This window comes from Psammomys obesus, unplaced genomic scaffold, assembly GCF_907164565.1.
Source record: "Psammomys obesus unplaced genomic scaffold, mPsaObe1.curated_primary_1811, whole genome shotgun sequence".
In the NCBI taxonomy this organism is placed as follows: Eukaryota; Metazoa; Chordata; class Mammalia; order Rodentia; family Muridae; genus Psammomys; species Psammomys obesus.
In genome coordinates this window covers 11,559,534-11,587,366 of record NW_026596149.1, presented here as the reverse complement: position 1 = coordinate 11,587,366, position 27,833 = coordinate 11,559,534, and the positions used below count along the sequence as shown (strand labels likewise).

The 27,833-nt window shown below is 40.6% G+C and overlaps 1 protein-coding gene across 1 annotated transcript; it reads left to right on the top strand.

Moving 5' to 3' along the window:
* Sec61a2 (SEC61 translocon subunit alpha 2) lies at positions 1–26,763 on the top strand. Its single transcript, XM_055593752.1, has 12 exons — positions 1–126; positions 1,814–1,881; positions 3,509–3,574; positions 11,056–11,134; positions 14,445–14,576; positions 14,710–14,819; positions 19,213–19,366; positions 20,221–20,381; positions 20,631–20,828; positions 22,980–23,171; positions 23,580–23,656; positions 25,679–26,763. The coding sequence occupies exons 1-12, from the start codon at positions 120–122 to the stop codon at positions 25,863–25,865; spliced, it is 1,431 nt and encodes a 476-aa protein (XP_055449727.1). The 5' UTR covers positions 1–119; the 3' UTR covers positions 25,866–26,763.
* Positions 26,764–27,833: the final 1,070 nt, after the last annotated feature.

The following is a 27,833-nucleotide window of genomic DNA, read 5'->3' as shown; positions in this document are numbered from 1 at the left end:
CTTGTGCGGGAACGGCCGGAGCGTGTCCTGAGCCTCCGCCGCCTAGGCCAGATTCGTGCGGAGCGGAGGGAAGGCAGCTGCGAGGCCGCGCTTCCCCGCGGGTGTCCGGAGCCGCCGCCATGGGCAGTGAGTGTGGTGGCCGGAGCGGGAACCCCGAGGGTCTGCCCGGGCTGTGGGCGGTGGAGCCCCTTCCCCCTTGGGGTCGTCGTGGGGGCGGGGGAGGCGCAGGCCTCGCCGGGGTCGCGGCGCACGGCGCGAGCTGGGGACCTCCGCCTAGGCGCCTCCGGCCAGGAAGGCCTCGTCCGACGGGTCACGGGGACTCAGAGGTCCCGGTGTGCACCCCTTAGGCGGCGAGGAGCTGGGATGGCGCGGGGAGGCCATTGGCTGGGGGCGGGGAGTTAGGACACTCTTCCCAGCTTGGACCATTTGGGATTTTTCTGGATCTCAGGAAGCTCATTAAAATTTTTAAAAATTATTATTCCTGAATCACGCTTCCTTGGCGTGTTGCGATGAATAAGTCTCCCTCATTTTTTTTTTAAATGTGATTCATAGCCTGTGTTTTAGAGGAGGAAAGGCGTGTGATCGGTAGCTCAGCATTTTCCTTGAAATTATTCTTCCCAGTCATTTTATAGTGTTCATTGAAAACTGGAAGTTGGTGCGCGCGGAAGGGACGAGGCCTCGTATTATGAGAACCTTCGAGGGCCCTGCAGCGAACACTCACCCTTATCATGCATAATCACATAAATACACATGTTTGCATATAAAGGGATACCTAATTGCATGTCCAGGTGTTGCACCCGATTGGCTAACTGCTAGACATTTGGGGGGAAATTGGAAAGGAAACAGAAGAGACTCTTGGCCTTGGATTACGAATGATAAATGAAATTCTGCAACACGAGGAGAGGCAGTACATGGCGGCACGCAACAGTGTTGTTTGAACCTGCATGCCAATACAGTAAATCATAAAATGCCAAGAAATCTCGGAGGGCCTTTTGGACTGAGATGGGAAGGAAAAGGAAGAAGGAGATTCTAGGGAGCTTTCTGATGTGACCCATAGTTGTTTTTTTATTACAGGTGAGTGATCTCAGAATTCAAACTTACTTTCTAAATATTCCAAACTTGTACTTAAATAACAAACATAACAATTAAAAGTTCTAACTGGCCAGTGACTTTCACATTTTTCGAGCCCTGCAGGACTTAGGAAGACAGTGTCTATCCCTAGACCTTGATTTATCTTACTTTGATTTACTGCAAAAGTAGCCTGGGAAAGCAGTACTTTGTAATGAAATGTAATTGCCTCCTTGTGTGTTAGCAAGTACTTTGATATGCTTACTTAGAGAATGACCTGTGAAAGCAGCAAACTGAAATGAAGAGTTTGCGGAGTTTAACAGGTTGCCTGTTGGAGGAGATCCGTTTTTCGTTGTTGATGTTCTTTCTCCCCTGTTGAATGTTGAAGTCAGTATTCCAGGTTAAGCTCATTTCCTATTATACCATTCCCTGGTAAGGCTCCCTCCTCTATTCTGCCGTCTCTTAGAGCATTATCTAAGTACTGCAGTAAGCTGCATTTGCTTGTTTTATATAGTGATGATCTGAATATTTCCTACTTGCTATAAAAGGATTGGGTTTAAACATGAAAAGGCAAAAAGTCATGGTTCATTACTTTCTATTCACTAGCCATTTGCAGACCCACTCATTCGAACTTGAGAACACCATGATTATTTAATTGGGTGGATGGGATAAACTGCTGTTAAAGAAAATTTCATTTTTAAACCTTCCAAAGATAACTTTTAAAACTTTATAATTTTTTTTACAGTCAAGTTTTTAGAAGTTATAAAACCTTTCTGTGCAGTTCTACCAGAAATTCAGAAGCCTGAAAGGAAAGTAAGTATAATATTTTAGTAATACATCAGGTAACAGAGTTACCTACTCTGCCAAACCACCAAGGTTGATTTGCTTACTCCAACCATTCTGGTTCTAAGTGGAAAAAAAAAATGTTATGTCCTTGTCTTTCAAACAAGTATAAACCTGTTTTTAATTTTTAAGTTACATTTATTTTCTCATTTGTGTTTGTGCCTGTGCACCAGTGTACTGTGGTGTATGTACGGAGGTCAGAGGCAACTTTTGGGAATTGATTTTCTTCTATCACAGTGTGGGTCTATTGGGGAAGAGGGGTTGGGGGAGACATACTGGGATGGAGGGAGGCAGGCAGGGAGGGAGAGAGGGGGAGAGTAAGACTAGGCAGGATTCTTATTCTATCAACAATGTTGTCCTAAGTTATAATGTATCCACCCCAAGTGCTTCTTGGCCTGTGTGTTAGTTAAGATACAGTATACACCTGACCACATTGGTGTTTTCTACTTTCTTTAGTGTAAGATGTTTATTGCTAGCTAATGATGTGATCTCATGGGTAGGTTTTGGTGAGTACCAAATATTTTATATAATAAATTGCAATTGTGTAAATATACCTCTCAAATTTTGATTTCTTGGTTGGAAAGAAATAACAAGGAATGTGTTTAGAAGGCATCACAACTAAATCACATTGTTCTGCAGTTATTGAGCATATTTGGAACTATTTGGAAAATATTTAAAATTCCAGAAATAATATTAATTTCAAAATTTCCAGTTATCAGACTATCCTCTTCTGTACTTTTAGTTCTTAGGGAATTAATAACAAAATAGGGACATAGAGATTGCTAAAACTTTTGTTGGACATCCTGTTTTATTTAGAAGTACTTTTAATTTAAATCATTTGAGATGGTAGAGATGGCTATTTAGTTATACTTTAGGCATCCTAAAGTGTAACTTTAATAGTTTGTGCAGTACCTTAGGATTCCTGTGTAAAATTGTTCATCTCCCTTACTGACTGAAACTTGTGCATTGGATCTGCTTTACTTTGCTTCCTCGTCAGTTTCATTTACCCTGTACAGTGTACATGAACCATCTATATTCAAATTGCCTTCCTTGTGGCAGCACATGGGAGCTAGTAGCACATTAGAGATACAGATTTAACTATTACAAGCTATACACAAATGTTTCAACTTTAATCAGCACCGAATAAAGCAGAAAACCTTAATGTAACACTGGGAACTCTGAACTGTGAGAAGAAAGAGTAGAGAAAACACCTTTAGATACAGTGTATACAGAGACTTTCTGGAAGGACTCAAGTCACTCAGAAGATAATGCCAACAGTTGACAAACAGGATTTCATGAACCTAAAAGTTCCTGCACAACAAAGGAAAAGGCTTGCAGAGATAGTTTACAAAATGAGAAAAAAAAAATAGATATACATCTGACTGAGGATTAATATCTAGAATGTACAAAGAACTCAGAAAACTTAATACCTTTTGTTTTGAAAAGGAGAGACTCAAGTTTGAGATGTTTAACTCTTTATTTTAGCTGAAACAAGCTAGGTTGAATTGGGGAATGGTTATGATGTCTTGTTGTGGATTTTCATTGAATTTTTTTTTCTTGGTTTTGATTGATCATTCTTTGTACTTCTGTTGTGCAGATTCAGTTTAGAGAGAAGGTACTATGGACTGCTATAACACTCTTCATTTTCTTAGTATGCTGTCAGGTATGTAACCAAAATATTGAATATGTCTTGTTATTTTAAGGTCTTGATTAGTAAGAATTTAAAAAAAACCTGATAAAACAATATACTGAAATATATTGAGTGTTGCTTTTTTATTTTTGTCAGATTTATTTTTAATTTGTGTGTGTGTGTGTGTGTATACATATATATGTTATGGAGGCCAGAAGAGGGTGTCAGATCCCCTGGAGTTGGAGGTACAGATAGTTGTGTGCTATCTAGTGTGGGTTCTGAGGATTGAACTTGTGTCCTCAGGAAGAGCAGGAAGGACTCCTAGCTTTTAAGCTATTTCTCCCTTTTCCTCTCTCTCTCTAAAAGATTCATTTATTATGTATGTAGAGTTTTGCCTGCATGTGCACCTGCACACCAGAAGAGGGCTTCAGATCTCATTATAGATGTTGGGAGCCACCATGTGGGTGCTGGGAATTGAACTCAGGACCTTTGGAAGAACAGCCAGTGCTCTTAACCTCTGAGTCATCTCACCAGCCCCCTTTATCTCTTTAGCACTGAGTTCTGCTGTTTTTATTTCTTTGTGGTCTGGGGATCACACCCAGGGCTTTGTGGATGCCAGGCAAGGACTGTGTGACTGAGTTGCATTATCAGCTGAGCAGCATCATCATCACCATCAGTTTTTTAATTGTTCTGTGTATAGGGTTTCAAACCTGACCTGGAACTTGCTTGTAGACCAGGCTGGCCTCTAGTGCTGCGATTAAAGACTTGGGCCACCACTGCCCAGCTTGTTGTTGTTGGGTTTTTTGGGTGTGTGCATGTGTGAATGCACACTTCATACCATGGCATCTATGTGATCAAGAAGATAGCTTGTGGGAATTGGTTCTATCCTTTCATCCTGTGGGTTCCAGGGATTGAATTTAGGTTGGCAGAATTGGTGGCAGGACCCTTAACCTGCTGAGCCGTCTTGCTGGTCCATGTGTTGGAGAATGAAGTTATCAGGTCATTAAAGTACTCTTACTTCTGAACTTGATCTAATTTTGTTTTGTATGGTTAGGAGAGAGTAGTGTTCTTTTTGTTGTTTTTTTAATTGGAGAGTGCAAAGAAACATGCATGTATATTTCTACCATATGGTTTTAATATCTCTGGAGTTGCCTCCCTCCCCCATTTTTTAAAAATATCAACTTTAGGGAGTTATATGTTCAAAATAACATTTTTAACTGTACATTATGAAGAATTTTGACAGGTGTGTACCAAGAAGCTCTAAGTAGGTAAAGAACATTTTTGTTCTTTACAACGTTATAAGTTTATCCACTCTTCCATCTAACCCTCAGTCCTGGCAAGCTCTGATCTGCCTTTCACCACCATAACTTGTCTTTTCTAGAGTTCAACAAACATGTAGTCATGGTGTCAGCATCTGACCTTATAATCGTTTTGAGATTTATCCATGCTGTCAGCAATTTTTATTTCTGTTATTTGTATATATCATAGTGTATTCATTTATGTCTCGGACATTTGGCTTGTGTGCAGTTTTTGCCTGAAAAGGATTGCTGTGAACGTTTGTGCACAGGCTTTCTGCTCTCAGGAGTGTACGGTTAGGTTGCTGGTCTGCCTGGTAACTGTGTTTGGTGTTCTTTAACCCTGGTGCTCTCAGTTGAGACACCCATGTCTTATGCTAAGGTTTTGTTTGTTTCCAACTAGCTCATCTGTTATGAATGGCAGGTGTCCTAAAAGGAGTGGTTTTAAAGTTTGAATTCCCTTGATAAATAATACTGAGCAACTTTCTTGTGTGAAGCTTATTTGGTATAAGTTTGTCTTTTGTAAAGTATCTTTTAAAGTCATTTGCCTATTTTAAATTAAAAATTGGTTATTGTCTCATTATTGAACTATAAACTTGTTTTTTCTTTTTGGTTTGGTTGCCAGACAGGGTTTCTCTGTGTATAGCCTTGGCTGTCCTGGACTCACTTTGTAGACCAGGCTGGCATTAAGTTCACAGAGATCCACCTACCTCTCTTGAGTGCTGGGATTACAGGTGTGCATCACTGCATCCCATGAACTGTAAACTTTTATGGTTTCTGGATATAATGTGTAAGTTATTTATCCAATAAAGGTATAAAAATCTATTTATGTATTTATTTATTAGATTTTATTTATTTATTTTATGCATATTAGTTTTCTATTTGCATGTGCACCTGCACGCCAGAAGAGAGTAGTAGAGGGCTGTGAGCCACCATGTGGGTGCTGGGCATTGAACTCAGGACCTCAGGAAGAGCAGACAGTGCTCTTAACTGCTGAGCCATCTCTCCAGCCCAAGAAATTTATTTATTTTTGTTATCAACACTACTATTACTCTTTTCACTTTCTTTTCTGTTTTTGATTTTTCAAGTCAGAGTTCCTCTGTGTAGTTCTGGCTGTCCTGGAACTCACTCTGTAGACCAGGCTGGCCTTGAATCTACCTGCTTCTGCCTCCTGAGTGCTGGGATTAAAGGTGTGCACCACCACTGCCCAACATCATTTCTGTTATTCTCGAGAGGGGACTGGACTCTGTAGCCCATGGAGGCCTTTGCCTTGTGACCTGCATCTTTCAGCCTCCTGAGTGTTGATTACAGGGGTTGTGTCGCCTTACCGAACCCAGATAAGTCTTTTTTTTTTTTTTTTTTTTTCTTCAAACAGCCTCACTGTGCAGCCTTGGCTGGCCTGGAACTTGCTATGTAGATTGGACTGTAGGCTACCTCCAAATCACAGAGATCCTCTTGCCTCTGCCTCCCAAATGTTGGCATTAAAGGTGTTTACCACTATGCTGGACAAGGCTAAGCTAAATTTTTGCTTGTTATAAATTATTCTCTTGTGTTCTTTTTAACAGTTTAGCTTGCACATTGGCTTGTGATCTGTTCTGAGTTAACTTTGGGGTGTGGCCTGAATGGGGGTGGAACATCCTTTTTTTTTTTTTTCTATAACAGTATCCAGTTGTAGTAGACCAATTTATTGAAAAATATCCCAAATAAATTACCTTGAAAGCATATTGAAAACCAGTTTTTATATAAACACATCTTACTCTTCTGTTTCTTGATCTATATGGCCATTTTACAGTAAACTACCCTGTATTAATACCGATAACGTCAAACTAAGTCGTAATTGAAAGGTGTCACCTGGGTGTTAAAGAGCACTGAGACTGATATTTGGGGAGTATTCTGTCAATTTGATTCAAGCTAGAGTTCTCTGAGAGGAGGGAACTTCAGTTGATAAAATGATTCCGTGAGATCTGCTGGTAGAAGCTGCTGCTGAGACATTTTTTTCTTCTTCTTCCTTTTTTCAACCCGGTCTCACTAAATATCTGGCTGTCCTGGAACATGTCGACCTGGCTGGCCTAGAACTCACAGAAATCTGCCTGCTTCCATCACCCAGTACGGGAATTGAAGGCATCTGTCCCTATGCTGGCTGTATTTTCTTGATTAATGATTGCCATAGGAGGGCCCAGGACATTGTGGGTGGTACATCCACAAGCTGAGTGGTGGAGCACGCCTTTAACCCCAGCGCTCAGGAGGCAGAGGCAGGTGGATCTCTGAGTTCGAGGCCAGCCTGGTCTACAGGGTGAGTTCTATGACAGCCAGGGCTGCACAGAGAAACCGTGTATCAAAAAACAAACAAACAAACCAAAAAAAAAAAAAAAAAAAAAAAAAAAAGAAAGAAAGAAAAAAGAAAAAAAGCTGAACAAGCCATTAAGCATTATGGACTCTGCTTCAGTTCCTGCCTGAGTTCCTGCTGTGATTTCTCTGGATAATGAAATAAACCCCCTTTTCCCCAAGTTGCTTTTGGTCACAGAATGAGACACCCTAACTAGCACAGGGATTATGAGTGACTAATGTCACAAATGGATAGAAAGAGAGGTAGTAGCACAGTCGTGCCATGAGGAGAGTTGCGGCTCCAGCATGAGACAGTAATAGGGTCTGTGAGGAAAGGAGTCTTCCCCAACGGCAGAAGTGAAGGTCTCCTTACACATTCCTGAGAAGGGGAAGTTTCATAGTCTGAGCCTACAGGCAGGCTCTTTCCCTCTGGAGAGGGCGGTGTAGAAGAGCGTAAGGAGCAAGATTGTGGCCATCAATGCCCACTTTGCTGTAGACTCAGTTCTCAGGCCAGAGAGATGGTGGCACCTGAGAGTGTGCTAGCTGGGGACTCAAATGTCTCAGGAGGGTGGCTGGTTGTTGCCTGACAGGTGAAAGCTGCTGGAAGTACTGTGTTCTGAGCACCAGCTGGATTCTGACATATTCTTACACTAATCAGTTAGAAAGTCCTGTAGCTTTGTTCTTTATTGAAATGGATCAGCTCTAGGTCCTTTATATTTCCATATAAACATCTAGAACCATTATGTGTAGTTCTGTAAGAAATTCCAGTGAGAGAGAGTGTGTGTGTTTGTGTGTGTGTACCTCTTCTAATGGAGAGGTCAGCAAACTGTAACCTGTAAAAGTACAGATAGTGTTGTTTTAGGATTTAAATCATTATCCAGACCTCAAGAAGGAAACCAAATGAAAGAATAACCTCCAGGCCTAGCGTCGTAAACCTCTGATCTTTGCTACTCTGGAGGCTGAGGCAGGAGGGCTTCAAGTTGAAGGCCAGCCCGTGCAGCTTAGAGAGACCTTGTCTACAGAGTTAAAGTGATAACAAAAGAAAGCACACCTCCACATCCTCCCTTCCTGACCCCTTAAGGTGCTTGCCTGGCTTCTATGTTCAGTTTCTCATCATAAAAATACCCACCTCCCCAACGTTTCTTACTAGAGCCAGTGTTTCATACTGTGGCCCATTTATGCCTTTGTGTTACCTATATTCCTTGTGTTTATATAGTTGCTAAGCTGCTGCTTTTTGTCTTTCTCATGTTTGGGCAGATATGCCCAGTGTGGGTGATTTCAACTGAATATAAAACAAGTTCTAGCAAGTTTTCTCTAGCTTGAGGGAATGGTGGGAGGTGAGATAAGCTGAGATCATTACATTAAATGCTTCCAGGGCTCTGCTGTGATTTTTTTTTTTTTTCTTTTTTTCTTGTTCTCACCACCTAACTCTGGAGGACTATATTCCATTCTAAGCTCCAGGTCATTTTTCAGTTTTCAAATTTAGCATAGCCCCATAATCTTTAGTTCCACCCTAGAGACTTCCCCCATCCTGCTGCTGTTTCTCCTTCCTTTTAATGAAAGCAGGGAGAATGAAGGTACTTGTAATTTACTTTTCTCCAAATTTGGAATGTTAGTGGGCATTCTAGGATTGTTAGCTTTGCACTGTAATGGGTAGGTATGTATTGATAGCATGGCTACCGGTGTTTCAAATCTATCACCTTCTTCTTGTTTAGCAGCTATGTAAGTCACTTTCCCTGTCACTGTGACAAAACACCTGACAGAAGCAACCTAAGAAAGGGATGGTGTATTGTGGCTCCCAGCTTAAAGGTTCAGTTCATAGTGAGAGGTTGGTGTGGTGAGAGGAGCAGAGCATGGCTGGTTATTTTGTGTCTGCTGTCAGGAAGCAGAGAGAGAGGAATACTCTAACCCCTGGGCCAGCCTCAGTGCTTGATCCAACCCCTGAGTTGGTGTCTCCCACTTTCAGGATGGCTTCTCTTCAAAGTTGTCTGAAAACACTGTTGTAGATACAGCCAAGCTTGTTTCTTAGGTGATTCTAAATCCTATCAAGTCAACGGTCAACCTTAACCACCACAGCTGCTTTGTAGATGTTTTTATTTTCCTGTAGCTTTTTAAAATTCTGATTCGTTTTACTCTTTCATATGTTTGTTATGTGCAAGAGGGGGAAATCCTATAATGTAACTGCAACTTGCATCCTGTTCATTTTCAGCACCAAGGGGGAACCCTGGCCCTTGTGCATGCTAGGCAAATAAATGCTCGCCACATTTCAGGTCTGCAGTCTGCAGTCCCATCCCCAGGCGTGCCTTATTTAGCTTTGGTTTTCCACTGGTTTTGAAATTTTCTAGTGCTCATTTTTCACATCTCCACAAAATCAGTTCAGGTTTCCATTAGAACATAGACTATTTGAGTTTTCCAGAGTATTGTATTGTATTGATATTTTACCACCTTTGCTAAAAGAAAGATTTTACAGAAGATAGACTTAGTAGTTTCTTTTGCCATTTAAGGACCCTGAATCTGGCAGCTCCAGAGGAAGTATAGAGCGGTGTGTTCCAGGCACCTTAGATAAGCATTGTCTTGTGGTGCTAATGGGTTCCTACACAGTGACTTCCTCATTCCTTACTTCTCAGGACAAGACTGTTCACAGATACAGGATACACCAAACTAGCCACACCTGCTTTACCACTCCCATTGCCTAGTTTAATAACAGTTCAAGAATCCCAGAGATTTAATAATTTAAAATTTCTGGTGACATATTTTAGAACTTAAAAACATTTAAAATTGTTCTACACTTTTTGTTTTTGCTTTTTGTATGTGTGCAAGCACTTATGTGTGTGTTGGCGTAGGTTTGGAGGTCTGTGGCTTCCTGATGAGCTGGACTGCCTGGTCAGCTGCCTGCCACAGGGGTCCTCCTGTCTGCTCTCTGTCCCTTCTTGCCTTGTGGTTACGGACATGTACTGGCACAAGGTTCTTTTCATGTGGTAGCTTAACTCAGGTCCTTATGCTTGTGTGGAAAAGACTTGTCAACTGAGCTATCTGCTCAGCCTCTATAGATTATTGAAGTTAAAAAGGTAATTTTCCTTGTGCCTGAAACCCCATAGCAAGTTACAGATCAGCCTGCATTCCAGAATGCAACCTTATCAAAAAAAAACTGGTGGGAGATGATTACTTACAATAGAATATTTGATAATTTCTGAAAAGAATAAGGAAGAAAAATCAATCAATCTCATCTCTTGGATATAATCAGTATTGAATCCTTAAAAAGATGTCTTTTCTGTATTTTCTGAATATATTCTTAGAGTTTTGAATTTATATTGTATACAATTTTGAATCTTAGTTTTTACTTCAGGATTATTTCTTCTTCCTCCTCCTTTTTCCTTCTCTCTCTCTCTCCCTCTCCCCCTCTCCTTCTCTCTGTCCCATCCTCCCTTCCTTCCTCCCTTCTTCCCTTCCATACTTTCTTTTGTTTTGTTTGTTTGAGACAGGGTTTCTTTATGTAACATCCCTGTATCTTCTGGAACTCATACTATAGACCAGGCTGGCCTTGAACTCACTGAGATCCACTTGCTTCTGCCTCCCAAGAGCTGGGATTAAATTGTGTGTACCACTACCACCTGGCAAGAGTATTTTTTTTCAGTTGTGAAGAATTAACAAAATTGATCGTTTTTGCTATTTTTAGATGTGTAGCCGTGATAGCCAGATTTCTCCGTACTAAGGAGTATTTACTAAGTAATGGTCTGGTGTCTGTTAGAGAACTTTAAAGTGTGCTTGCTTTATTAGGAATTACGAGCGATGTCTGACAGGCATTGTGGGTCAGACAAGTGCATTTTAAAGTAAGAGCAAGTCTGTCTGCAGAGGGCCCTTACTGTTCTATTAACTGTTTTTGTGCTCTTTCAGATTCCACTGTTTGGGATCATGTCATCGGATTCTGCAGACCCCTTCTACTGGATGAGAGTTATTCTTGCATCCAACAGAGGTATGCACTTCTGATCTCCGTCCTGCCGTCAAGCAGCTGTTTCATGGCTCTCTATGGGGGAAAACAGAACAGAAACCCCTTGCTTAAGAGGAGAAACTAGCTTTTAGTAGTGAAAACACTGGCTTTATTGTATGGTGTATATGTGTGTGTGTGTGCTTTTGAATGTATATGGGCACATATGTGTATGTGTTGAAAGTGAGGGTCAGAGGTTGACTAGTGTCTTCCTTTATCACTCTCTACCATATGTATTTTTGAGACTGTCTCATTATGTAACCCTGGCTGGCTGGAACTCTCAGATATCCTCCTGCTTCTGCCTCCTAAGTGCTGGGACTAAAAGTGTGTGCCATCACGCCCAGCTTACCTTTTGTATTGAGGCTGGGTTTCTCATTTGAACTCAGAGATTGCCAGTTCTGGTGTCTAGCTAGCCAGCTTACTCTAGACAGCCTGTGCTTGTACCCTGAGAGCTTGTGTTACAGGTGGCCTAGCACACCAGCTTGGTGTTTACATGGGTGCTGGAAGTCTGGACTCTGCACTCAAGTTTGTGCAACAAGCTCTTTATCCACTGAGCCATCTCCTCAGCCCTAATCTAGGGGTTTTCCCATATAAAATACCATGATTTGCAGTGTCAAGGTAATATTCTTGAATTGTATTTTAATCCTTGGACCAGTGGGAGAGGAAAGCCTGAGCTAAAGCCCACAAGTGGGAGACAGTCTGGGGGATGCCAGCAGTGGGGCTAACCAGGTAGGTGTGGCTGGATCACCAGGCTGCTTGAATTTCAGAAATGGTGATTGTATGTTTGGGGGAAATACTTTGAATATATGGCAGTTATTTGGTAGTTGTTTTTAGATTATTGGAGTCATTGGTTCACTTATTAAAGTGTGTGTGTGCGCGTGTGCGTGTGTATGTGTATGTATGTGTGCTCACACATGTCACAGTGAGCATGTGGAGGCCAGAGAACAACTTTGTGGAGCTGATTTCTTCTTCTGCTTTTACAAAGGTTACAGGGACTGAACTCAGGTTGCCAGGGTTACCACAAAAGTGCCTTTACTCATTGAGCCATCTCATCATCCCACCCCCTTCTTTTCTCTCCCAAATTCATTAACAGTTTCACATTTTCTGGTCACACTCATCCTCCCTCTACCCTCTCATATCACTACCAGCCTCATCCTCTCACCAAGTCTCCATCCCATTTTCATGTCTATTTACTTTTTTTCCCCTTTTTTTTTAGTTTATTTTTATATTTATGAGTGTGGATGTCTGTGCACCATACGCATGTCTAGTGTCCTTTGAGGCCAGCACAGGATCCTCTGGGATTGGAGTTACCAAAAGTTGTGAGCTACCATCTGGGTGCTGGGAGAGCACCAGTGCTTTTAACTGCCAAGCCATTCCTCCAGCCCTCTTGTTTTTGTTGTTTTGTGACCTAACGGGCTTGGTGTTGAGCTGTCCACTGGAATGTGTTACTCATATTTACCGTTACCAGTGGCCATATCGCTGAAGATGGTTGTTCAGTGGCTCAGTTTTGTGCAAACTTTTTACAAGCTTTGGTTGTCTGCTGTGAATTTCCGAGTGCCATAACCATAATGTGTGCACACTACAACATTTCACAGCCTTCCTCCCCATATCCAGGTCTTGCATTCTTTCCATGCCATTTTCTGAGATAGTCCCTGAGTATGGGGATGGTGGGAGTAATTTGGTCCTTCTCTTGAAGGCTGAACACTCAGTAGTTGCCTGTTTTCAGCACATTGGCCAGCCATAAGTCTGTATATGCACTGGTCACTGTAGAGAGGAGCTGCTTTTATCAGGCTGACAGAGCACTGGCCTCTGCATTCATCGTTTCTTGAAAGGTTTATTATGTTTTCAGTGCATCAACACTTTATAAAATGCACCAACATATATATGATGCACATTCTTGGGATGTTGTAAATTTCAGATATTTATCAAGATCTTTCCTTTACATTTCATTTACACTTAAATTTATATGCTTAAAAGATAGGAATACATACCCAAATCCATATAGTCACACATAAATAGGTACTGTTCATTTTTGATAAATGTTTTTAATGAGTTACTTCATTTAATGGGCATATTACAGTATGAGAATAAAATGTGACTTAATCACTGATTCAGCAAGCATTTCTTGAGTTCTTACTGTGTATGTACCACCTGCTAAGTGTAGTACATAAGACAATATCCTGAGCCTCCTCAGGATGCATCTACCTAGCACGTGGGAAGTAGAGGCAGGAGAATTGGGCCCTCAAGGTCATTCCTGGCCACACAGATAGTTTGAGGCTAGCCTGGCTTAATACCAAACCTCTGTCATAGACCAATAGGGTCTGATGAGATGGCCCAGCAAGGTTAGGTACTTGCCACCAAGCCTGATGCTCTAAGAGTTTATTCCCAGGACCTATATGATGGAAGAGAGAACTAACACAATGCAAGTTGCCCTCTGACCTTTATCCATAAGCTGTATCAGGTGTGTGCCCAGACATACATACTCTCAAGCACTAAATAAGTAGTGTAAATAATTAAAAGGTGAAAGGTTTATATGATCTGAAGAGAACCTAGAGTATAGTCAAGTAAATAAATGTGATAAAAATTTAAATAACCCCCAGTTTTAGTGTAAGTTTTAAAAACATTGATTTATACAAAAAATCTTGGAAGCTCTCCCTTTCTCTCTCCTTCCCTGTGCTGGAGATTGAAAATAAGGTTTACAAGTGCAGGTACTCCAGTCACACCCTACTTCTTTTTAAATTCTGTGTTCCTGGCAATTAAACATTAGGGCATTACATATTAGACAGCACTCTACCACAAAGCTATATTATGTCACATTTAACAATTAAAAAGTGGATTTGTGTATGTATGCATGTGCATGTCGCAGTGTGTACTTAGAGGTCAGAGGACAACTTTCAGAAGTAGGTTTTCTCCTTTCACCATGTGGGTCCTGGAAATTGGACTCAGGTTGTTGGGCTTGGTGACAGGTACCTTTATTGACTTACTTATCTTGCTAGCTAGCCCCTAACATCTTGTTTTTTACATTTTTTTTTTTTCTGCTTTGAAGCTGGATATTGAACCCAGGGCCTCATGTTTTCTACAACTTAGCTGTACCTGCCAGTCTAGAAGGTTTCTTTTAACAAGGACTTAGTATTTTAAGTTTAGACTTTATAGAAATTAATTTTTTTATAGCATAATACTTTTCACCCAATGCAATTTGTTACTATTTAAACACATTTATTATGTGTCAGGACTGGGTTGCTCTAAATTGTTCTGTGTTAGGTACAAAAGTTGTTTATTGTTTGTCCTTCCTTTATAGGAACGCTGATGGAATTGGGTATTTCCCCAATTGTAACATCTGGTTTGATCATGCAGTTGTTAGCTGGAGCCAAAATCATTGAAGTTGGAGATACCCCCAAAGATCGAGCTCTGTTCAATGGAGCCCAGAAACGTGAGCAATCATATAGTTAAAGAGCTTTTCCAAATTTGAGTATGCTTGTGGAAAAGATGTTTCCTACAGTTTTTTGGTTTTACTGTTTTGTTTTTCTGTCTCTGGTTGTAAGCATGTACTCCTTTTTTGTCAGTCTTTGGTATGATCATTACCATCGGGCAAGCCATTGTGTATGTCATGACGGGGATGTACGGGGACCCTGCGGAAATGGGTGCTGGGATCTGTCTCCTTATCATTATACAGGTAAGACATCCTGTGTTCTCATGCCCTAATAAAACATTTGGTCCCTTTTATCTAACAGTTCTTTAGGTGAATGATACAAAACATTTCCTCATGAATTATTTAGTTACAGTATTATTACTGAGGTGACATAAACATGTTGATGTAAAAAACGAATAATAATTTGTTCTAATAGTTTCACAGTCTGTCACTGTTATGGATGCTTCTCTGTCACTTTTCCATGATGTGCATTTTCCACATCAGGAGGTCTCTGAAATCCTAATGTGTTCCTTCAGTTCTCAGTGCATTCCTGTTGTTGACAGCAGGTGGCAGCGGTGGCGTATGCCTTGTCTTTGGGTGGCCATCAGCTTGGCCACATCCTAGCTGTTGGTTACTTTATGCACTGTCGGCTCAGTGGATGTTTCAGTTTACTTGTTGGCTGAAATCACTTCAGAAACCCTGTCGTGAACCCCTGCACTGTGGTGCACACCTGTAGTCCCAGTTTGGGAGGTTGCAGGGGAGGATTTCTTGAACCACCAATTAGAGACAAGCATGTGCAACATGAAATTGTTATCATTGAAATGAAACTTGTTAATCTACAGAAAAACACAGTAACAGCAAGCTGGATGAGAAATACTGTCAAGTCTTAAATATCTAATTTTTTGTAATAAGATGTTTTGTCATAGTTTAACTGGCAGGCCTCAAACTTGTAGGCCTATTGCCACTGCATCTTGAGTGCTCAGATTTTAGGCATTTACCAGGGCATATAACCCTTTTCTTTCTTGGTGAATACAGAACTATGATGTTCTAAGTAATTGTAGTGTCAGCAAAATACCGTATATACTCACGTACATGTGTTCCATGGAGGTATCTATCTATCTACCTGTTTGTCATCCATCCATCCATCCATCCATCCATCCATCCATCCATCCATCCATCCATCCATGTGAGGCAATGCCATATAGCCTTGACTGGCCTCGAACTGATACAGCTGAGGATGATGACCTTGACTTTCTGTTCCTCCCACCCCTATATTACAGATGTTAGCATTATCCAGATGCTAAATCATACCTGGTTTATGCAGTACTGGGGATTGAACCTGGAGTTTTGTGTGTGGTAAGGATATAGCTAGTTTAGCTATATCCTCAGCCCTCCATGAGTTCCCGAAATGGATATTTTAGGATAGAAAGTTTAAAGACCAACATAATTTTGACTGTATATAATGATCAGATTTTTTTTTCTTTTTAAAGTTTTAAGTTAATATGTATATTAGAGTCCTGGTTTCTGTGGAAATTTATTTTATCTACTATATGAAATTAGAATCTAGGATTTTTTTTCCTAATAGTTTAAAAGATCAAGTTCATATTTTTGAAATAGTCTCAAAGGCCAGTATTTGAGAAATATATGACTGTCTTAGATGGGCATAATTTACTTTTTTTTTTTTTAATAAGCCTTATAGAAGAAACAAGTCAAATAAGAAAGAATATTCAGTGAGCCTGACTCAGAATAGAGAGTTAGACTGTCAACTATCTGTTGGCATGACTGTGACCTTTAATAGATTATAACTGTTTTGTCTCTGCACTAGGGCAGGATTTTTAACTGGGTCCTGCACTAGTGCAGGATTATTGGGTCTTTGTTAACTTGCTTGAGGCCTGGTGCGTTCTCTTCCAGCATAAGGTGTGTTTCCCAAGAGAATAACAGTTCCTTTATTTCTCCATTTACAAATCACTTGCTTGACAACATTCTAGCCATTGAGAGTTGGAGAAGGAGGAGATGCGGAGGATGGGGAGAGGAGATCCTCTGGACACTGACTTTAGTATCCTTCAGTGCTTAGGGGTTTTTTACATGCTGGCACAGTGCTGAAGGCGCTGTTGATAGCACGTCTTGTTTTATTTCTTGAAAGCAGTGGTTATCAACTTGTGTGTCTTGGTCCCCTTGGGGGTTAAGCGATCCTTTCATAGGGATTGCATATCAGCCATCCCACATTTCAGATATTTATATTACAATTCATAACAGCAAAATTACAGTTACGAAGTAGCAATGAAAATAATTTTATGGTTGGGGGTCAGCACAACATGAGAAATTATATTAAAGGGCTGCAGCATTAGCAAGGTTGAGAACCACTGCTTTAGAACATTTGCTCTATACAGCCAATAAAGTTTTATGTCTTTTGGTTTTCTTTTGGTATTGAGGACTGAATCTAGGGCCTTGAGAATACTAAGTATGCACAACTCCTGTAATACTCCATTGGCCTAGGTAGGCTTGAAATTTTTTTAAGAAGACATTCAAGTCCTCAGAACATTTTGTGCCAGTGTAATTTCCCTGGTACTTTCCTACAGCTAGGCTGAGAGTAGTTCAGTGGCTGAGGGCATGTTAGATGAGATGACCTTTACAGAAGAGCTTGTACATTTAAATTGACAAGAGGAATTCAGGCTATTGTGATGTTTCCTTTACATGTTCAGAAGCCTCATTATTTCTAAGAATGAAATGAGCAAATATGTGTTAACTTGTCAACATAAATTCTGGTGTATAGATAATCTGTTGTGATGAATTCTTTTAGCATTAATGTATGAAGAAAAATGTCATGTTTGATGGTTGGTGGGCAGTGACCCATTTGTGTCTTTTTAAGGGATTGCTAACATTGAAACTATGTGGCTACACTGAAGAGCTGTGATTGGATCAGTGTGTATTCACCTAGAAACATAGGTTTTTGAAAACTGTTTGCATGCTGTTATGGAAGGTATTTCTCACTTTGTTTTTGTTTCACTCACATAGTGCTCTTTCCACTAATTGGTTTTGAAATCTAAATTGGGTCTTGATTGAAATTAAAAACAAAATAGAAAGTGTCATTGTCCATGACACAGTGAAGGTAAGTATGTTTCCGTGGGTATGCCCACACAAGGCTGACGTCCAGTGTGATCTCATGTCCACTCAGAGGGTCATAGTGTGCGTTCCCATGTACACGTGTCACTGTTCTGTTCTCACTGAGTTTCATGGAGATGCTGTCATTTCTGCTGCTGCTTCCTCTTACACAAGCAAACATGGCTTCTTACTAGCTCTTCTCTATTCCTCAAGTTGCACAAACCATTTCTCACTTAGATTTATTTATACTTCCTTACTCCTCCTGGGAAAAGATGAGTCTCATTTTCAAAGGGTATTCATGGCTCTGTAGGGCAACATTATTTTGCATGGGGACCTCAGTTATTGTAGAACTTCTTGTGTCTTTGGACAAATCATCTGTCAGAACCATGACTGACTTGTGAGTAGACGCTATCTCCTGCTTGGGGACGGGGATCTGTGATTGGGACTACTCAGTGACCATTGCCTAACTGTGGTCAAAATACAACCCAGCCCTAACTTCTCTTATGTTGTCAAAATGTCAAACTTGGGTTTGCAAATAGTAAAAGGTTACCGTGATATCTCTTAGGAGTTTGAGAATTATGGCCCTTTTCCAGTTGTTTGAAAGTTAAACTAAAAACTCTAAGTAGACGAGTTAGGCTTGTACAAGCACTGAAATGGCAGTTAAGAAAAAAACCCAAACCTATGGTGTGTAAGGTAAGCATGCTGAAGTGGGCTGCATGTGTTCGTGGACAGGTAAAGTGAGTAACGAAGGTGGGCTGCTTGAGCTGGGAATTGAAGCTACTCCTTGTTTCTGTAGGGGAGCGTGTGAAGTAGGGGCCTGTGTGTGAGCTGGTAAGGTAGCGCACAAGCTTGCCTATTGCCCTCTAGATGAGGGCATTTCAGTCAGGAAGGAGCCACATATAGGCATGTCTTCTCAAAGAATAGCCATAAGCTAAGTTTAGGATGTTTGCATTAAAAAAGATGAGCTTGAAAACATGGTGAAATCTTACGTTTTCAAATTTATATTCAACCTTTGTCATAATAAGTACCAAATAAATTTTTATGTTATAATTTCTATATTCAGTTGTGCTGTAGTTTTGGCTTATTCTATATATACTATGTCCTATAGAGAATATATACAGTATTTTGTAAAAAAAAAAAAAAAATGTCAATCTTATTCTTATCTATTGGGGTGTGGAGAATTTCTTTTAATTTTTCTTTAATTTATTTGGCCTTTTATTTACATGCAGGTATTTGGAATATTTTATGTTTCTTCCTTTCAAATTCAAATTTAGTGCGAACCCCTGCCCCCACAGGCCTAGTTTAAATGTTGTAAGGGAAACTATCCAGATGGTAGGGCTGCCGCGAAATGTCTGCTCTACAGTAAGACAGTACTCCTGGTACCCTGGCTTTCAGAACTGGCCTGTGGCTAGTAAGGCAGGTCAGGAGCTGCAGCCCCACAGTGCTGAAGAGCAGTGCTTAGGTCTGGTATTGGGATGCACAAACTGAAACAGCCGCTCGTCTGCCCTTCCTGAGTTGTTCTTGCTTCCGCTTACGTGCATTTCTTTCCCCACAGTTGTTTGTTGCTGGTTTGATTGTGCTGCTGTTAGATGAACTGCTACAGAAGGGTTACGGCTTGGGGTCTGGTATTTCCCTCTTTATTGCCACCAACATCTGTGAAACCATTGTCTGGAAGGCCTTTAGTCCCACTACCATTAACACTGGCAGAGGTACATTGCACAGTGACTGCAACTGCACGACTTTTGCTGGATGTTTGCTGAAAATGAGTCTGTGATGCGGCAGCTCATGCCTGTCGCCACTCCAGTTTGCTACCTTGGGGGACCACGAATGCTAATGGTTTACAATGTAATGAGCAGAGATGTGTAAAGTACGCAGTAGTAAGTCCAAAGAGTGCATTCTAACCTCTGCTCCTTTAGAGTTCCAGTGGTTGCAAACAGTATTGCAATTTTGTCTGTTGACCTTGCTACAGCCATTGCTGCCAGAGTCCTTAACCTCCCTGGCTGCAGCGGAGGGACAGAAAGGTAGTGGACGTCCTCCGAGAGCACCCAAACCCTTGCCTCTAACTGGCTTTGTAACAGCGTCCTAGTTTTGAAATATTTCATTCTCTTTCCCCATACCCCTTTCCACTTCTCAGTTGTCATCCTGTCCTAACTAGTCAATGTCTAACTTTGAGCCCAGCCTTAAGAAAATAGTACTGATAGTTTATTAACATTCTTGGTGCAGTCAACTAAAGGCAAGCGTGGTAGATAAACATACTTGCTCTGATTCTGACATTTATATTCTGCTTTGCTGCTGCTTTGTATTATCCTTGAAAGTACTTGCTTCCTTTTTCTGGATTAAAGGAGAGGCAAACCTTTATGAATGAAAATTGCAGATTTGTTTAAATTTGCCTCCATGATTGAAATATGTTAGAACCCACACACATGGCTATGCCATAAATCCATACAACATAAACTGTAAACTGACTTGAGGTTCACATTATTTGTTTAGAACTTTTTTGTTTAGAACTTTGAGGAGACTTTGGAAGAGGTAGCCACAGTTTACTTCTGTCTTGATTTCTCAGGTACGGAGTTTGAGGGTGCAGTCATAGCTCTGTTTCATTTGTTGGCTACCAGGACAGACAAAGTCCGAGCCTTAAGGGAGGCCTTCTATCGACAGAACCTCCCCAATCTCATGAACCTCATCGCTACAGTGTTCGTGTTTGCTGTTGTCATATATTTTCAGGTAAGTGTGACCATTTCACTGATCATTTTTCTTGTAAAATGGAGAATGCATACGAAAGAATGTTGTCTAGCATGTCAGTGTTTCAAGAACCATTCTTTAAACTTTAGTTTGAAGGTAGAAGATGTTGGCCATGAAATAGGAAAAAGGCTCTTTGGGGAGGGTACAAGTTTGGTTGTTGGCTTGCCACAGTCCTTGCTTCTCCTCTGCACTCTGACATGCGGGTCCTCTTACTCTTGATCTCATTTTTAGGGGTTTCGTGTTGACTTGCCCATTAAGTCAGCTCGGTACCGAGGACAGTACAGCAGCTATCCCATCAAGCTCTTCTACACGTCGAATATTCCCATAATCCTCCAGTCTGCCCTAGTTTCAAACTTGTATGTCATTTCCCAGATGCTGTCTGTTCGATTTAGTGGCAACTTCTTAGTGAACTTACTAGGACAGTGGGCCGTGAGTATGTTTACTTTTATTGAGCATTTAAAATGTGTATTTTATAGTTGTGATTTTAGCTGACACTGAAACAGATTTATTCACCTGTAGCATTTTGTTATTTGGTAAATGTTCTAAGACTAAGATTGGCCAAGTAGTTTTTAATGTTTTAGTGTACACAAAGCATTTTCAGGTATCATTTGGATACATTTTTAGGCTAAAAATCATAGTTGCTTTCAGAAAAGTGTTTTTTTTGTTTGTTTGTTTTATAGTCTTTAGTTTTATAGACATGGTCTCAGGCTATAGCCCAGACTAATGAGGCAGTATTCTTGCTTTAACCTCTGTGTATGGGAATCACAGGCTTGTGGCACCACATCTGGCCTCTTGTTCTGTTGTCTGTTCTAACATTTTCTATTTGCCAATATATGGAGAGAGAGCTATTTACAGATGACTATAAAAATGGGAAGAATCATCTTTTTTTATTTTTCTCTCATTTTTCATGACCTGAATAACAATAAACTAGCTTGAGTTTGAGTAGGCTGGAGGGGAGCCTATAGTTAATGAGACTAAAAACCAGAAACAGAATCCACTAACTGTAAAAAAAGCAAAGCAATCCATTTATAGTCTTTAAAGCAATCAAGCCAAAATCTGATCATATAACAAGAATATTTTCCCTCTTAGAGAATTATTTAAAATGGCAGTCTTTTTTTTTTTTTTTTCATTTTATAGAGTATATAATTTTAGAATTTGCTTTCTACCAAAAAAAATAATTTTGGAGTCCTTCAAATGTAGTGCTTAGTCTATATAATTACAAATCATTTAGCACAACTTAAGCAGCTTTTTCCTGCCAGTGTTTTGATTGCTTTTTTTTTTTTTTATGTGAGGCTCAGGCTGGCCTCAACCCCTTGATTCTGTTGACACAATTTTGAGTGCTGGGATTAAAGATGAATGCCTCCGTGCCAGGCTGATGACTTTTTTTTTTTTAAGTTTTCAACACAGGGTTTCTCTCTGTAGTCCTGGCTGTCTTGGAACTGGAACTCTGTCTATAGACCAGGCTGGCCTTGAACTCAAGAGATCCTTCTGCCTCTGCCTCTTAAGTGTTGGGATGAAAGGTGTGAGCCACCACTTTCCTAGCAAACTCTTCCCACAAGACAGAGTTTCTCTGTGTAGCTTTGGCAGTCCTGGAACTCACTTTGTAGACCAGGCTGCCTTGCACTCACACAGATCTGCCTGCTTCTGCCTCCCAAAGGCTGGGATTAAAGGTATGTGCCTCAGCTTGCACGTATACCTGCACACCAGAAGAGGCCACCAGATCTCATAGATGGTTGTGAGCCATCATGTGGTTGCTGGGATTTGAACTCAGGACCTCTGGAAGAGCAGCCACCGCTCTTAATCTCTGAGCTATCTCTCCAGCCCCTGCTTGCATTCTTATTACTGTAAAATTCAACAGTCATCCCCAGGGAGTTGAGAAACATTTCATATTCTAAATATAATCAGAGATTAATTATAAATTGTTCTGTTTCTATCCTCAAGATTTTGTAGATGTATATTTTTAAAACGCACTCTTCTGTTAATGACACAAAGTGCCTTACACAAAATAAAGTACATAATTTTTGAAGGAATGAAGGATGCAAAGTTAACTCCTAAAATTATATAGCCTCATTGGCTGCAGGGCTGTAGCGTGGCCCAGCAGGTAAATGTGCAATCTTACAATCTGTGCAATCTTACACTGTGGCGTTTGAGCCCATGTCTCCATGAAAGGGTGTCAGGAGAGAACCAGTTCTACAAAGGTCAAGTCCCTTGACCTCCACATATGTGTTAGGTACTTACCAACTCAGAGGCATCATACTACTACATAATAAAGCTTCTCTTTAAAAACGTTAAACCATTGTCATAACTTTTGAAAAATTCAAACAAATTCTAGCCATGACAACTGTAGTCTCAAATACTCAGGAGGCTAAAGCAGGAGATCACTTCAAGGGTTTGGAGTCACATTGGGCAACACAGTAAGACTTCATCTCAAAACAGAGACAAATCTTAAGTTCTGTGGTGTGATTCATTGTAAGGCACATGCCTGACATTCAAGGGTTTAAACCTCAGTAACAAACAAAAACCCTAGTATTTTTGACTAGTCAGGTTGACCATTTGTTTTGTTCAATTCTTGTCTGATAGGATGTCAGTGGGGGAGGACCTGCTCGCTCCTACCCTGTTGGTGGCCTTTGTTACTATCTATCTCCTCCTGAGTCTATGGGAGCCATATTTGAGGATCCTGTGCATGTAGTTGTGTATATCATCTTCATGTTGGGGTCATGTGCATTCTTTTCTAAGACGTGGATAGAAGTGTCTGGTTCCTCAGCCAAAGATGTAAGTATGTGACTAGTTAAAAATGACTGTAAAAATCATAGTATTTGGCTGCAAAAATAAGTTACTTTTAAGGTTTTAAGCTTTGTTCATATATTCTTAGTGAGACATTATCTCTAGCAGGCTAAAAATTGATTCTTCTGAAATTCTACAGTGGTTATGTAATCCTCCAAGTCTCAGTCCTACTAAAAAACTTTTTCTTTAGTATTCATTTCTTCTTTACAGAACTAATACAGAAAATGTGGAGAGAACAGATAGATGGCTAGCATATGCTTGACAGCACTGTGACCTCAGTTTGCCTATGTTTTATAGGAGTGATACAATGCCAGTCTTACATTCTCAGTGTAGAAAACAGCAAAATACGAAGTGTAATTTCAAAAGTGGTTTCTTTTTCTTTTTTCTTTTGGCCAGGTGGCTAAGCAGCTTAAAGAACAGCAGATGGTAATGAGGGGACACAGAGATACCTCCATGGTCCATGAGCTCAACAGGTAAGGTCACTGATCATTTCTTCATAAGATGTTTAGTCTTTTTATCTCTAAAGGTCATTGCTTTATACAAATTCATCATTTTCTGCTCTTCATAAGCAAACTAAAATTTAAGTAAAGTTTTGAATTGTCCTCCACATAAAAATTGCCCCTTCTCCTCCTCCAATGTATTTCCTCTACCCGCTGTCTCTCAGATTCACAGCATTTTTCACCACCTTTTTTTTTCACACACACTTTGCTAAATTAAGTATATATTTTCATTCCTAAATATATGAATACATTCTTCTCAGTCTTTATGATGGTATTCATACATACATGATTTCAGAGCTGACCATTTGGTATAGGATAACCAATTGGAGCTCTTCCCTGGGGAAGGCTGTTTTCTCCTACTCTCAGTATTCCTTAGTTGCTTAGTTCTTGGGGTTGGAACCTTTTCCATGTTAGCATGTCTGTTGGCATTGTCCTCATTCTGGTGTTGTTTAGGCAGCTGAGTTAGTTAGGGTTTCATTGCTGTGAAGAGATACCACAACCATGGCAACTCTTATTAAGAAAAACATTAAATTGGGGCTAGCTTACAGTTTCAGAGGTTTAGTCCATTATCATGGTGGGAAGCATGGCAGTGTGCAGGCAGGCATGATACTGGAGAAGCCGATTCTCCTCCACCCCCCAGTTTTTCAAGACAGGGTTTCTCTGTATAGCCTTGGCTGTCTTGGACTCACTTTGTAGACCCGGCTGGCCTCTGCCTCCCAAGTGCTGGGAGGAACTGAGAATTTACATCTTGATCCACAGGCATCAGGAGCTTGAGCATAGGAGACCACAGAGACCTCAATGATGACATACTTCCTTCTACAAAGCCACACCCCATGGCTACTCCCCGTGGGCCAAGCATTCAAATACATGAGTCTACAGGGGCCATACCTATTCAAACCACCACAGCAGCCTATATAATTTTAATTGAGACCGTGCTTTTATTGCTCGTCCCAGTGCTAAAATGATGCACATTAGTAGTTCTGGGCACATGAAGCTGCCAGGGGGCTTCTAAAACACTGGCGCCCCACCAGGTAATAGGATTAGACCCCAGGCATCAGGCATTTGGTCTTTGCTGACAGCTTTATTGAGATAAAATTCATATACTAAATACATTCAGTTGAAATATATAGTTTACACGTGTAACTTGAGCACTTCAGAGGCTAATGCAGGATTGCTGCAAGCTCAAGGCCAGCCTGGGCTACCAAGTGAGGAGTACCAGGCCAGTACAATGTATGTGGATTCTATTCCGTCAGTGGTTTCTTGAACTGGTACTACTGTTCCTACCTTAAATCCTTTATATGTTAAGTGTTTTGCTTATGTGTACATATGTGCCTGGTTTGAAAATTATTTTTCACTCCACAGAGGAAATTTAACGATACCTGTTTAAGAATATTAAATATTGTAGTTAGATGTGATAGTACGCTGGAAGTGGGGATAGGATGAGTTCGGGGCCAGCCCTTGCTACATGAGGTCCAGACTAAACTCACCAACCCCCCCCCCCCCCCCTACCCCAACTGTAGTCAGGCAGGACAGTTTGTTAATGTAATCTCAGCACTTAGAAGCTGAAGCAGGTGAATTGCTAGGAGTTCTATGCCAACTGGAGGCCACAGAGATATGTCTGAAAAAAAAATTACTGTAACACAATATATAGAGTATATTTTGCGTGTGATGTACATGTATATACACACAAATAATGTATATATAAATATATATTCTCAAAATATATAGTTACAAATAATATTTAAATTTCAGGTTAAAATTTAATCATTTGTCCTAAAAATTGCGCTGCCTTGTGGCTTTTAACATTTTTCAAATGTGGTGATTTGCAATCATTGGCTTTATCAGTCTTCCATCTCTTGTGCACAGCTCAGTAGTGTGGACTGTCTGACGAGTTTATATGGAGGGAATCATTTCTAGCAAAACTGGACGTTGCATTGCTTCTAGCTCTTGTGTCTGCCTCCCAGATGAGTCTGATGAGAGTCTTTTGTCTTCCAGGTACATCCCCACAGCAGCTGCCTTCGGGGGTCTGTGCATCGGCGCCCTGTCAGTGTTAGCAGACTTCCTTGGGGCCATTGGCTCTGGTACTGGGATTCTGCTTGCAGTCACGATTATTTATCAGTATTTTGAAATATTTGTTAAGGAACAGGCTGAAGTTGGAGGGATGGGTGCTTTGTTTTTCTAATGTTCATACATTTCTTCGCGTGTGTGAAAGGGAAAACATTTTGACATTGTTTCTGTCAAATAATGCTGGTTCCCCTTTCTCCCCTCAGTCTGTTGTTTTCAGTGCTAATTGTCCCATTTCTGCAATGGGCACTGAGGTAAGCCTGTGTGCAGCATCAGTACCAGCTGCCTTAAAACTGAAGTTTACATTATTTGTTGACACTGTCCATCAGTGTTGCCCATGATGCTGGGAAGCAGTCTATCTGCCTAGCTGTTGGTCACATAGCAAGACAGTGACATGGATTAGCTTTGCATACAACATTCAGAACACTGAATAGTCCCTTGTTTAAAAAATAATTGCAGTGCAAATTGCCACTCTCCAGTATTTTTGAGCTTCCCTAATGAGTTATGGAGCATTTGTATCTAATGTATATTTTAGATAATTTTTATACTTTTTTAACTCATCGTATCCATGTTCTCTACCCTCCCTCACCAGACCCAATCCCCTCTTAATTTGTCCTATCCTCAAACTGCCACTCAGCCTGGATGGGCAAAAATCAAGCATTGAAGTTATTTCTGTCACTGGAAACAATTGCTTCTAAATCCTTTCCTGTTTTTCATTTGTCTCTTCCCAGTGACAGCTGAGTGCTGTCCAGCTGTACGAGCTCCGCCTTTACTTCCAACAGTCACTCAATATGAAGCCCCATTAGTCACTTTTCTCCCTTCCCTACATCCTTAAAGCAAGATCCTGTTCTCAGGCAGTGTCTGTAGTGGAGTGGAAGTGAGAAATGAGTAATTCATACTAGGGCTTCATGTCTGTCTTGTGCACAGCAGGACCCAACTGTAAACAGTAGACAATAAACTTTTATTTAATAAAACTTGCAGTTGTGTTGGAAAAAAATAAAGAGATTCCTATTAAGCATTCTCTTAAGATTATTTCTGTAGGCTCAGAGAATTTTTACAGAACCCATCTGGATATGCTTAAAGAGGTCACATGTAGTCATATTTCAGTTCTAAATTATTCAAGGGCAGTAGCAATTTAAGGGCACTCATGACATGGAAAGGGTCTTAAAACACACTCTAGTCTCCATTTGAAATTAACCCATTTCGGTTTTTTTTTTTTTTTTTTTAGTATTTTTTTTTATTTTCCAACAAAAATTAGCAAATTTAAGTTATTTTCAGAAGCACAGTTTTCAATATGACTTCCTTAGTAGGAACGGAAGGTGAGACTCAGCTTGGATCATGAAGTCAGGTAGATGCAGAAGCAAGAGGTGAGCTAACGGCAGGCACTGGAGAACATCTTGGGGTGGTAGAACCTACTTCTTGTGTTTTCAAAATGAATACAAAAAGGGGGCAGCTTTTTAAAAAATGGCAAATAAAACTGTTATGAGGAGTGAAGATACCCAGAAGGCCAGTTCCAAGGCTGTCTTCACTTCTGAGGCAGGACCTTCTGGGGTGCATAGGTAATAAAAATGGCAGTAAGGGCAAGTCTACAATGTAGTTGTCACTTCATAGTTGCACTCCTAGAGGAGAGAGGCATGAGGGCCAGGGAGAATGGGACACACCTTGTGTTTTGACCAATCCCAAAGGTCATTTCTATTGCACTTGGGCCTAAACCTTCTAAAGGATGAATATATGCAGCCTGCAGCTTCATTTCAGAAGGAAGCAACATGGGGAAATAGAGATCCTGGGGAACTCATGGAAAAATTACCATTGGAGAACTATCATGCCCATGATTAAAAGCATTTTTTTTAAGGGTTGGAGTTACAGGGAAGACTACTGTGCTATAAATAGATGGGTCTTGATTTCTACACTCATTAGGAAAGCAGACTTTGGTCTGTAAAGTTCCAGAATTATTTTCAACCTTCTTTAAGAAGACCAATATAAAGATTTGTATAAAGTGCTTACATTTTTGTTCATAAAAATAGCTGTCGGCAATAACACTCAGCATCGGTACCTGACGGTTTTGGGAAAACCATCTCTACAAGGT